This window comes from Temnothorax curvispinosus, unplaced genomic scaffold (genome assembly GCF_003070985.1).
Source record: "Temnothorax curvispinosus isolate PA1 unplaced genomic scaffold, ASM307098v1 QBEX01010922.1, whole genome shotgun sequence".
Classification (NCBI taxonomy): domain Eukaryota; kingdom Metazoa; phylum Arthropoda; class Insecta; order Hymenoptera; family Formicidae; genus Temnothorax; species Temnothorax curvispinosus.
This window is the reverse complement of record NW_020220702.1, coordinates 149,161-161,505: the sequence shown is the minus strand read 5'-3', so window position 1 is coordinate 161,505 and position 12,345 is coordinate 149,161. Positions and strand designations below refer to the sequence as shown.

At 39.3% G+C, this 12,345-nt stretch overlaps 1 protein-coding gene across 3 annotated transcripts in view; it reads left to right on the top strand.

Annotated features, from left to right (window-relative positions):
* Positions 1-12,345, top strand: part of LOC112460904 (protein cortex-like) — a 49,334-nt gene that overhangs the window by 31,658 nt on the left and 5,331 nt on the right. For all 3 annotated transcript variants that reach the window (XM_025025836.1, XM_025025835.1, XM_025025837.1), the window contains 5 exons: positions 8,791-9,054; positions 9,135-9,207; positions 10,063-10,233; positions 10,311-10,463; positions 11,210-11,402. In XM_025025836.1, coding sequence (XP_024881604.1) covers positions 8,791-9,054; positions 9,135-9,207; positions 10,063-10,233; positions 10,311-10,463; positions 11,210-11,402 — 854 coding nt within the window. The remainder of the gene's footprint in view (positions 1-8,790; positions 9,055-9,134; positions 9,208-10,062; positions 10,234-10,310; positions 10,464-11,209; positions 11,403-12,345) is intronic.

The window sequence follows — 12,345 nt, the reverse complement described above, 5'->3', positions numbered from 1 at the left end:
AGAGAGAGAGAGAGAGAGAGAGAGAGAGAGAGAGAGAGAGAGAGAGAGAGAGAGAGAGAAACGAAACTCGAGATCTCCGGCAACAAAGTCGTATTACGAAGTTATTGCCGCAGTTAACTCGATAACCGGCCAACTCACGATCGTTGTACCTCGACAGGATTAAGAGCGCGTGAGGTCGCGATCGCCGAGAGGTCTGTATTCTAGAAGGGGTTCGAAGTTTATCGTTGTCCTCGTAATGACTGCACTTGCGCGTTTCATAGACTCGCAACGCGTGGCGGAAGTGTCTGAAAATCGAGTATCGCGCTCGAAACCAGTTTCAGCAAAGAAAGAATCCTCGTGTGTCATCTTTCCGACCTTCATATCTTCACGTTCGCTCTTGTATCTCTTTATCTTCTTTTTTTTACATTTTTAACCCGATACTTCCGTATCGCGAGTTAAACCGTTGAAGACGTATCTCTGCTCCGTCCCTCACAATTTTTATCCTCATAGATAACAGCATAATATGACGAAAAAAAAAGATGTTGGTATATCTCCGCTGTAGTTTAGACTGTTTAGAGGCCAATAACGCATATAAGGCAATGATAATTATAAACGAGTTTTTGCCAGGAGATAATAACACAAAATCATGCTGACGATATCAAGCCGCCGCGGCTGATTGAGAATGATAGCTCGGGAAAGAGACCTGCTTTTCCGTTCATACATATCCCGTAAAACAATGGCACGGCTGTGTTTCTTGCTATCTGGGAATTATCACGGAGGAAAAAAATACAGCGGGATGGGCAATCGCCGGGAGGCGCAGACGTTACTTATCGAGAGGGTGTCACGGGAATGGAAAAATAAACGTATAACGCCACGATCGATCCGTAAATTAAAGCGTCCGAAAAGTATTTGATTAAAAAGGTTTCAGTATTCAGGCGTCTCCCCGCTTTAATATCTACCATGTTTTATACTTAGATTGAAAAAAGTCGAATTTCTCGTAGTTCAAGATTCAGTTGCGGGAGGGGGGGCGGGGGAGAACTCGGTGCAGCTTGCAATGCATTGACTTACCAGCGAAGTTCCTGTGCACGCGTCGAAGTCTCCAGAGACGTTTCCTCCTCAGTGAAGGTGGCGCGAGGTCTGTTCGCGTTCGCGTGTGCCTCAGCTTCTCCAGACGTTGTGCTTTATTCCTTCACGTGTCACTCGTGCGTCGAGCCTTTTGCAGCTTACAGAATCTCACGTATCTATCTACCGCTTGCAGTCTCGGTATAAACTGCCCACTCCCTTTAACATCGGCGTGGAACTTATAATTACCATCTAGTCTCCTGTCGAGAGGGAATTCCTTCTGTTTGGCCGCGCATAAAGAATACTTTTGATTTTTCGCAGCTTACAACACGATCTTGTACTCATCTGTTTTATGTTTATTGAGCATACGAGATATTATAGTTGCAAGGCGGCCTATCTCTCACGTTCTAAATTTGCAGGAAGTTGATAAATCTCTCCTTTTTTATCGGTCACTCTTTCTCTTTCTTTCTCCACATAGCAAAAAAAGTCTTGTCTTGAAAACACACAGAGTATAGAGGCGTGACGTTTCGTTATAGCGCGAGAGGCGTGAAGTCGAAGATCTTGCATTCGCCTGGCGGAAGCGATGGGATCAGAGAGATTCGTGCGATCGTCTCCATAAATAAAGTATCATTCCAACCGTGGCGCGCGTGTTACTCGTTTACTCTCGACGCGGTTTCCGAGATATCCACGGCGAGCGACCGGGGAAAACATTAAAACGCCTAACTGTATTTCCCCGCGGAGAATTCGAAAAATCATCGCACCGAGATCATTGATCCTTGATCCTTGTAACGACGCGAGGCCTCCGGGATCCTCGTTTGCCGGAATGATTTTTTGCCTTTCCGCTCGATCGATCCCGACCGGCGCGGCGCGGCGCGGCTCAGCTTGGCACGGCCGCGCGGTGATCACAGCCGACTCCCACTTCCTCGATCACTCTGTCGAGTAACCCCGCGGCGTAATCCAACTCGGCACGCACATCGGAATCCAAACGCACTATGTAAGAACGCGATCATATCGGCGACGATCGACGGCGGTATACGGTCGCGATTTCACCGGAAATCTTCCGCGATAATCCACCGATGTTCGACGAATTTTATCGCGTGACCCATTCGCGGTAAAACTCGTCTGCGACGAACCACGCCTCGTGGCATAGGCGCCGAGGCCAGCCAAAACGAACTTATGCGAACTGAGATGTATTTTTCATACGGAACGATTGCGATCACAAAGTCCTACCAGGGACTCTTGTTCAACGTCAAGAGCGTCAGTTTTTCTGTAACATTGACCAATACTGTCTAGTCATGATAACACATCCGTGGTTTTCTTTTTTTTTTGTTTTTTTTTTTTTAAAGATCCGTCTGTTTTGCACACTGACAGTTCAGAAGTGAAACCGTTCTCCTCACACAAGACGACAAAATATTATAACGTATCCCTTTCGCAACGTACGATGACGAGTTACGGGAAGCACAGACTCTCGAGCGAACTCCGAGGGAAACGATTGAAACTTCGATATAACTTTGTAATCTTCTTCCATCGTCTTGGAGAGGGAAAGGGGGGGGTCCTTTCATCGTGCCCTTACCTATAACGATTTGTCTTCAATGTCGATAATTTGATTAAGGTTGTGATACGGAGGTAATCTACAGTAAATTCAATTAAACAGTAAAATTGCACTGTCAATCGACACTTCTCGGCGAAATATCCGTATGTACGTCTATGTTTCGTTATATCAATATCTCGATACTCCGTTTCTAATTTGGCGCAGATCGAAGGACATCGGTTAATTGTCCGCAACAAACTGATTGATCATTGATCAGGACCCACAGGGCGGGAAGCGGGGCTCAAGGTAGAGAGTGGCAAGAATCGAGTGGCGTGAAATAGCGATCATCGACTCGTTATCGATCCCGCTGTTTCAAGATCCAAAAGAGGGAGAAAACTCATCTCAGATTTTCCTTCCACCACCTTCCTTGCGATCCCACTACGTGACAACTCGAATATCCTGGATTATTCTCGGTGATCTTCGAGAGTTGATCTCGATTATTCGCTCGGCCGATTCGGCAAAATGAGACAGCGGCGGTCGACCAGATGTCGATTCGAAGTCGGCGCGAGCGCGAATCATTACCCTTTTCTTGTCTCCATCCCACCTCCCCTCTCTTCTCCCCCAAAAAATGAAAAATTGGCAGAATCGCGACGAGTCGTGCCCTAGGATAACTTGACACTCCTGCTCGTCCAAGCATCAGCGAGCGACTGAGGGCTGCAGACAGCGGACCCAGAAACGGGGCCCGCCACGCCACGGCTCCGGCTCACGAGCCCCCCTCGCCGTGTCTCTCAGGACCAGTTCGGTCGCTTCGCCGCTGCGAAGGATGCTGTGCACCGGAGGACTCCCCACCCGCGGAGAATCTACGTCCTACGTTCTACGTCGTGCATTCCGCATCCTGCGCCCCGTCTCGAAGCCCGGGAGAGGGCCGTGTCCCCCCACTTGATCTCGGCGCACGCATTTCGCGCCCTCGATCAAGACGCACGGGAAAATCGCTCTCGTGTCTTCCGGCGCGCGACGCGTACCGCGAGATTTTGTCAGCCTAGAGGAATAATAGCATTCTATTATTGATTGCGTATAAGAATATCTTGTATTAAAATTATTATCTTGTATATATAGAAAATTTATTTTAAAACTATTTTGTTTGAAATTAGTTGGAAATTCAAGTGTGAAGAATTTTAAAATGTTCTGTGTATTATAAAATTCACAGAAGAAAATCTTGAGAAAAAAAGAAAAATGTCAGTTGCCGCCCAAAAAATGTTTTACTAATTTTAAGAGATAATGGAATTTTATTGAAATTTATTTACGTTTAACATTTACAATTTATAAACTAACTATAATAAAATAATAGGGGGTTATTTGAGTCAGTTAAAAAAAAAATTGGATAACAAATTTTTAAGACAGAGAAAAACTTTTCAATTTTTAGAGTAGGGAGAAGCTTTCATATGACTTATTGTCTTAAAAATTTTTTATCTATTTTTTCCATTAACTAATATAGTCTCTCCTTATCCTATTTTTAACTAATCAATGTCTCGAATTAGAAATTAAATTAGAATTAATTTACCTTTATTCTAAACTCTTCTGTATGCGATAATGTTTTGACAATATATATATATTAATATACTTACAAAATTTTTATACCAAATATTTTATATTTTAATATTTATTTTTTTTTTTAATAAATATTTACACAAATTATATCAAAGTCAGCAATATGTATTAAATTGACATGTTATATAATTAAATAAGTAACAAATTTTTAAAAATCTTTGATACATATATTTCCTTTATAAGTAATTAATCAAACTATTAAAAATAAATAAAATAGTTAACGTACAGATATAGCGATTTTCTACTCAATTTTCTATTAGATTTTCTTTCAATTTGAAGTGGATTTTTTGTTAGCAATTTTATTACAGGTATAGGATTACAAAAATAACTTCTTCCTTGCCTCTAATTGATAAATTGTACTTGATGTACTTTAATTAATTTATATTACGTCTTAATGCATGTAATCGCTTCGGTAATGTATTCGCTCCACTAATGTATTCAGTTGAATCAATGGCGAGGTTAATTAATTAATTAGTCGTTCCACGGACGGAATAAGCTCGTAAACAAGGAAAACCAATAAACAGGCGTAATAATTCGTTTATAGTGACGCTATGGATTCGCTAACTCGTTTTGTCCCCCCTTCCTCCGCGGCTGTTTGTGCTGCCAATCGCGTCATGTGCCCCCTGATGGCCCACCTGGCCCAACCTCTTCGCATCCGGCGGGAGCCAATCGCGTGTCTAACGTACGATCTAATGCTACTCTCGTAACGGGTGTCGAGAGAGAAAGTGGTGGGAGATCGTCGTGCTTACGAGTCGCTTAGCTTCGAGCGATTTTAGATCGTCGCGTTGCGTCGCGCGATCGTACCTAGCCGGCCGGCGCGGCGCGCGGCGGCGGTGTTATCGTATAAGTACATATCGCCGCAAATTGGAATCTCGTTTTGAAATTGGAATTCATTTTTGAACGCTCGAGATATTTAAGAGAAACAAGATCTCGATTTTCCACATTTAAATGTTTCGCGCGAGCGAAAATAAAGTCGATATACGAGATAAACAAATAAGTCTCTCAGAGCTGGAAATGCCTGAGCCTTTTATTTTAATTTAATGAGATGTATATAGAATGTATTTTAGATTTATATCCTTTTTTAAGATTCTTGGAATTGCGCCATGTAATATAATCACGAAGTTATATAGGTATATATAGAATAAATATTACGCCTTTGTATGCAGGCAGATAAATCTTATATTTTTGCTACGCAAACGTGCGCGTGAAATTATTTCTCCCGAGTTTGTTTGATATCTTGCAAATTAAGGTTTTATAAGACGCGACATGCGCGAGCGCACGGGAGTATTCTCCCTTTTTTTCCTTTTCTTTTTCAAACGTGTGTATATGTGAGATTGGGTCCAGCTACGGGAATCAGGTTCGGTAACTTGTCCCATCCATCACTAACCCGGACAGCCAGATGTTCGCAGGGGGTACAATGGTCGGTATAAGGTATTACCCCTTCGTGCATAATGCCGCCAGCAGAAATTATCCAGCCGCACCCTCCGCACTCGGCCGCTCTCTCGGACGTAGAAAATTTTGGATTTTACGTCTGGTAGAATCTTTTCTCCTTCTGCGCGGCGCACTGCAGCCTGCTGTCTGTTGCAGAAGTGCATAAACCGCTTCCCCCGGGATGTCCCGGTTTGCTACGCGAACGCGAGTCAAAGCGTAAAATGGAAAATTCCGTCGAATTTCCGACGTGAATGACAAAAAGAATCAATTTTATTCCCTTCAAAATCTCGCTTGATTTTCGTATAGATCGCTCGCGGCAAGTCGGTGACGCGACTCGCTTCGTAGCGTAGCATTTTATGCGCACGAATACCATTTTATGGCGTTTCGTGAATGTTACGAAATTAAATGTCATGAAAATTGAATGTAACGTATCGGAATTAAATGTAACGCGTTGGACTCGCGTTGAGCTTGAACGCTCGCGACGAAGAAAACGCTGTTTAGATCAGGGTGTCGTATAGCGACCGCCGTATCTTTCTCTACTTCTCTCTCTCTCTCTCTCTTTCTCTCTCTCTCTCTCTCTCTCTCTCTCTCTCTCTCTCTCTCATTCTTTAAATTTATTGTCTCTCATTTCGAGGAGCATCCCCTGCAAGAGACAGAGTTTACCGCAGGTGATACGGCCCACGAACTGCGCGGCGCGTATACGTGGCGTTTTCGCATCGCATATAACGTCGCTGACCGGTTCGCGCCCCACCGTGCTCTCCACCGATTCACCGTGGGAATGAAACTTTCAATTAGCAGCGCGACGGTCGCGGGCTGACGATTGAGTGGCGATCAATCGATCACACTGATGTACTGAAGGATTAGTCTTCGTCAGAGATAAATCCGAGAAATATATGCTAAAATCTGAAATAATCCCGGGCGTACAAACTTTGCGTCTCTCTGCAAACTAGCTCTTTCGTGAAATGTGCAATCCCAGCCGGCGCGGCAGTACAACTTGCGAGATCATAATGCTTCATTGTTCGATGAAAAATTTTCATTAGAACTAGAGATATGCAAATCAAGGATTTTTGATGTCGAATCGAATCGACAAAATTTTATTCGAATCGAAGCGAATCAAATACTTTCGAATCGAATTGAATTAAAATATAATTTTCAATTAACAATATAATTATTATTAGATTGAATTTTTACACGTAGATAATAAGAGAATATATTTTAATGTGCAGGAAAAAATAATAGGTATCAGTTATATAATATAAATTCTTTTTAAAGCTAAAAACATATTTAAATATTTAATATAAAACTAATAAAATATGCTTTATTTAATTTCACAGTAAGTGAAACAATTAGGCAAAAAAATCAAATACTCTAATGTAATATCTAATAACATTATCCAATTACATACATAAAAATTAAAATAAAATAATATACAATAGTTTATTTTTTTATTATCAATACTCATAGCTTACTATTTTTTTATGCACATTCAAACCTTTACTTACAATTTGATAGGATCACAGAGCATGTCAAAAATTAGAAATAAACTTTTTGACTGCTGCTTAGCCGCTCAGTGAGCGGTTATAATACTGAATGCTACTCACTGATTGCACCTGTTAACATGATCGTACAGGCAATATATAACTTTATAACTAAATGTTATGCTGCTTTTGCTTATCTACGTCTCTTATATTCTGGGAAAAATTTTTACCGATTTGGCCCACAGTTATGCATTTTAACATTTTGTTTAGCGCCCCTTAAATGAACATTATCTTTGCGTAACTAAATATCGATAGAACTAATTGAGAGAATTGACTAATATAACTTGAAAATCTTTGATATAGATAGAATAATTATGACTTTTAGTTACGCGGTGTTATTTTTAGTCCAAATACGTAAAATTAGGGTTACGATATCCAAATAATTTGATTACTAATCGTGGGCCCCAAAGTTGCTTAACCGCGTTCTTTTTTCCCCCAGAATATCCTTTTTATCACATTTTAGATATGATTCTTACAAACTCTCAAAAACTCAACGTCTATCAGTCTCTATAATCATCTCTTTTTTTTATCATATGTTCCAGCACTTAGCCAACAACTACTAAACCGTATTCAACTGCATATTCAAAATTTGTTGCCTCCGTTTTTTTTTACTGTATTCGTAAATATGACCACATATCTCCTTTACATCCAGGCTCCGGATGACTTAAAATACTTCCACGATTTGTCCTACACCCCTATGCTGTCTTGTTTTCTCTCTTCTCCACACCAATACTCATTCTTACCTTCGCCGCCTCCTTCACTACAATTTCGAGTTCCATTCCCCTAATACCCCTGACACCAGTCAGCTATAGATCTCCTATTCTTTCCTTTGCATCGCACTACTAAATTCCGTGCTTCTTTCTCCTGTATTGCTGTTAAATACTACAACCAACTGCCTTCTTCCACAAAATCCTTCTCCTCACTATCTTCTTTTCGCACGGTAGCTGCTCAAGTCATATCGTTACTGGCCTTCTCGTCAAACTCGCCCACCTAATCTCGCCACTTGAATATTACTATGCCTGTTTTGCGAGTGTGCGTGAGTGCGTGCTTCTGTGTGTGCGTGTGAGTACGTGTGTGCATGAGTGTGCGATCGTGTGGTTTTGGATCGTATATGTTCCAATGTTTTAGTATTCTTAATGTCATTCATACTGTAATTTCTTGTACGTTAACAGGTAGGTTTCACAGCAACATATGTTACCTCACCTTTTGCATCGCAAAATTTTATTATTAATAATTAATAAATTGTATTATTACTATTTATTATTATTATTATTATAAAATTGACAATGTATAATATGAATTGTATTTGATCCATCTAAATTGAAAATTTTTGAATAGTTCGGATTCAAATCGTAAAAATTTGAATTTGTATCTCACCCGATTTGATTCAACTCGTATTTAGTTTGCACATCTCTATACCTACTTCGTCCAACGACAGATCATACTAATCATACTAACACTGTTCCACTTTCATCTCAGAGATTTAAGGAAGAAATCTACGCTCGAAATTTTCCACACTATGACAAATAGCTGTGTATATTATATGTATATGTATATTCCCATATATATATATATTAGTTTAATTTTTATTATATACATAGATTTTTTATAAGATATATAAGATTTTTACGTCTTATCAAGGTTATTCCACGGAAATGGCTTCTGTCGTCTACCCCGCACGAAGCTATCAGCGAGGGTCCCGAGAAACGTGACGCGCAGAAATTTCAGTATTCTAACTGCATAAAAATCAAAGCGTGTCCGTTGATATCGAAACAGATCTATTCGGGAGATAGATTCTTACCGTGCCGACGCGGCTATAGTTTCGAGATGGCTCGTTATCTATTAAAAAAGGACGACACGACAGATGAGGAGGAGGATACGCATGTAATAGACGTTTGTGAACAGGTATGAATATGCGAAACATTATCAAGATCTCAATTGCGTAATCACATTTTGATTTTCTTAAAAAAAAAAAAAAAAAATAGGTTGATTCGCTGGATGTTACATACCGACGTAAAGCTTTGCGTGCTATAATGATGGAGCGAGCTATAATGCCAGGTAATGTCTGATTGCAATGAAATTGATGCATGCACATCCAATTGGTATAATTGTGCTAATTAATATAAAAATATATTCAAAATTCTTTGTTTTGTCAGTGAAAAATTAACACAGGTTTTATTATTGACCAAACTGACATTTATTTTTCCCGTTAACTCGACGTTTCGACATTGGTTTTGTGTCCTTATCAAGAGATTTCTATATTTTTCGCAATTGCATTAGTCGCTCACAAAGTTCTTGCCGTTTAACTAACATTGTCAAGGTTTAAAAGAGTCGTAGTCTAGAGCGAGCCGCAGTCATGGTGTGAACGGAACCGACCGGTGACACGTCGTTCCGGATCGAAAGACAGCGACTGACACCCGAAACGTCGAGTTAACGGGAAAAATAAATGTCAGTTTGGTCAATAATAAAAATATACCCGTGTAAATAATTCTTCAATTTATTATTTTTTATTTTCTAAATAAACAAAAATTCTAAAGGCTATACTTCAAGCGAATTTTATAATTTGCGTTAGATTTCAGGATAGAATTTTATTTACAATTTTATATGCCGTGTATTTTGAAATTTTGATACACACGTATGAATATTTGAATATTTGATACATCATATATATATATATATATATATGCATATTCTAAGTTTTCAAATGTTTCTCACGTTATACAGTGCATAAAATTATAAATATAATTATATTCTGAATTCTATTTAGTGCGAGAAAAATAGAATTTTGAATTCTATACTAGCGCAAATTATAAATTGAAGTTAACTATACAAACAATAGTCATATCGTTGCGTTTAGGATTTTTCCATGTTTCCAGCGTACAATGAATTACAGTGGAATATGCTTCTTGGCAGAATTAAATCAAGACAAGATTTTACGCTTTAGCGGCTCGATAGTGCGGCCTCGGGATCCGCCGCGTCCGGAATACGAGACGAAGGGAAGCTGGAAGTGCGCGCCGCGCAAGTGGACCCTGATAGGAAGCGCGGAAAAGATGTTGTCCATGCCCGATCAATTCCCTTTGCGTAGTACGTATCGCAATCGATTCAAAGTCTCAGGTTTATCTTTTAAATTCCCGTCTCTCAAACGACTTTTGGTGTTGAAGGTGATAATATCAGGGTGGTCGACTGGAGCTGCAACGACATGTTCGCCGTGACCGATTGCAATCATCTAAATATATTTGATAAAAACGGCGAAAAGTTGTCATCGTACAAAACCAACTTCAATAAAATTATCAACGTTAAATGGAGCAGCGACGGTGAGTCAGCATCGAGCGATACGAAGCTAATGTATCGCGCGAACAGCAATTATACCTTGAATAATATGACACTCCGCTGCAGGTCTAGGCGATATGACTACAATGCTTTTTTATAAGTATACTCTCCAAATATTGTAGAGTTGTCTCGCCATTAATATATTAGAGTGATTGCGGTAGACACTCCAAAAGAGAGAGTTGTCACTCTAATTTGAGTAAATGCGGGTGCTCATAAGGTAGGAGTGAATTTTTCACTCAAATTTTTAGAGCGGCTACTCTACCGGAGTGATGCGATCTTACTCTAAAGCTATGATAAATGAATAACCAAGTGAAATTTTCCACTCAAAATTGTAGAGTGACATAATTTGCTCTTATGGACACTGATCTGCTGCACTCGAAAAAGGCTCTTTCACTCAAATGAAATGTGATTTCACTCCAACTAATAAAGCACAATTTTACTCTTTCTTAGAGTGGCGAATCACTCGAAGTGCGCAGACTCAATTTTCACTTTTCGTTACATTTGTATTACACTCGGTTTGAGTTACATTTCACTATTCGACTTTTAGAGAGTATATATATTTTTTTTATGTCACTTTTTAACGCTGACAAAAGTTCAGCAGGTGTAAGAATGATATTTTTTTTGTTGCGCCTGCTGAAATTGAGATTCTATTGAAAGATAAGTGGAAAATAATTGTACAACGTGTTCCACTTTAATTTACAGAGTAACACGAGTTACTATTATGTTTTAGGCAATAAATTGATAATGGCCGTCTCCACTTCTGTTGGATTTGTTAGAAACGTCTCGATGCTCATGCTATATGATTTGAAGAAAAAGAAGATCTTGTGGAACGTCGATTGCAGTTGTATATTGGATTTAACCCGTAAAGAAGGCTGCATTATACGTTGCATCTGCTGGTCAGCTCACGATCGTCAGATTGTCACGTGAATATCGACTCTATATAATTAATCTCTTGGACATTTAAGAATTCTTTGAGGTCGTGGGGTGTCGATGCATGGGTATTTTAATTACTTTCCCCTGGAAGCAAACCGGCAAGGCGCCTTAGCCAATTAGAATTAACAATTAACGCTACAAAATAAAATTCTATTATTTTCTATATTATATCGCAACTCGTTATACGCCGACATTTAAAAAAATACACTTTTTATATCTTGACAACTTAAACTCGTTTTACACAAACTATAATTTGCGTCAGGATTCAGAACTGAATTCTAGCTATGACTTTATATGCCGAGTGTTCTTTCATGTGTTTGGCATGTATTTGATACGCGTATTTTGATTCTTCAATGGCACATAAAATTATAAATAGAATTCTATTCTGAATTTGGACGCACAGACCGTTTAAATATGTTTATTTAGCACGTTACAGTCTGCAAACCTGATAACCGGTAATATATAGACAAACGAATTAACGAAAAGTGTCCACACCCTATATTTCGGAAACGGCTAAAAAAAATTATGAAAGATCGCGAAATACGTGTTCGATCATTTCGAGGGGGTAACTCATTTAAGGGGGTTGCGGGAGTTGTGCCCCAAGGCGACCCTAACTTAAAAATTTTAACTAGAACTCCCTATATTGTAGTATATCATTTGAAAGGGCATAAAATAAGAAAAATTTTGGCATAAGAGGTCGATACCTGTTCGAGAATAAGAAAATGAGCTTTTTCGAACTTTGACCCTAAATAACTCTCGAACGGATCAACGTATCGACCTCTGATTTGCGCCAAAATTTTTCATATTTTATGCCCTTTCAAACGATCTACTACAATATGGAGAGTTTCGTTTGAAAATTTTCAGTGAAAGCACGAAATGGGATGTATATAATGTATATATACATACATATATATTTAGATATATATATGTATA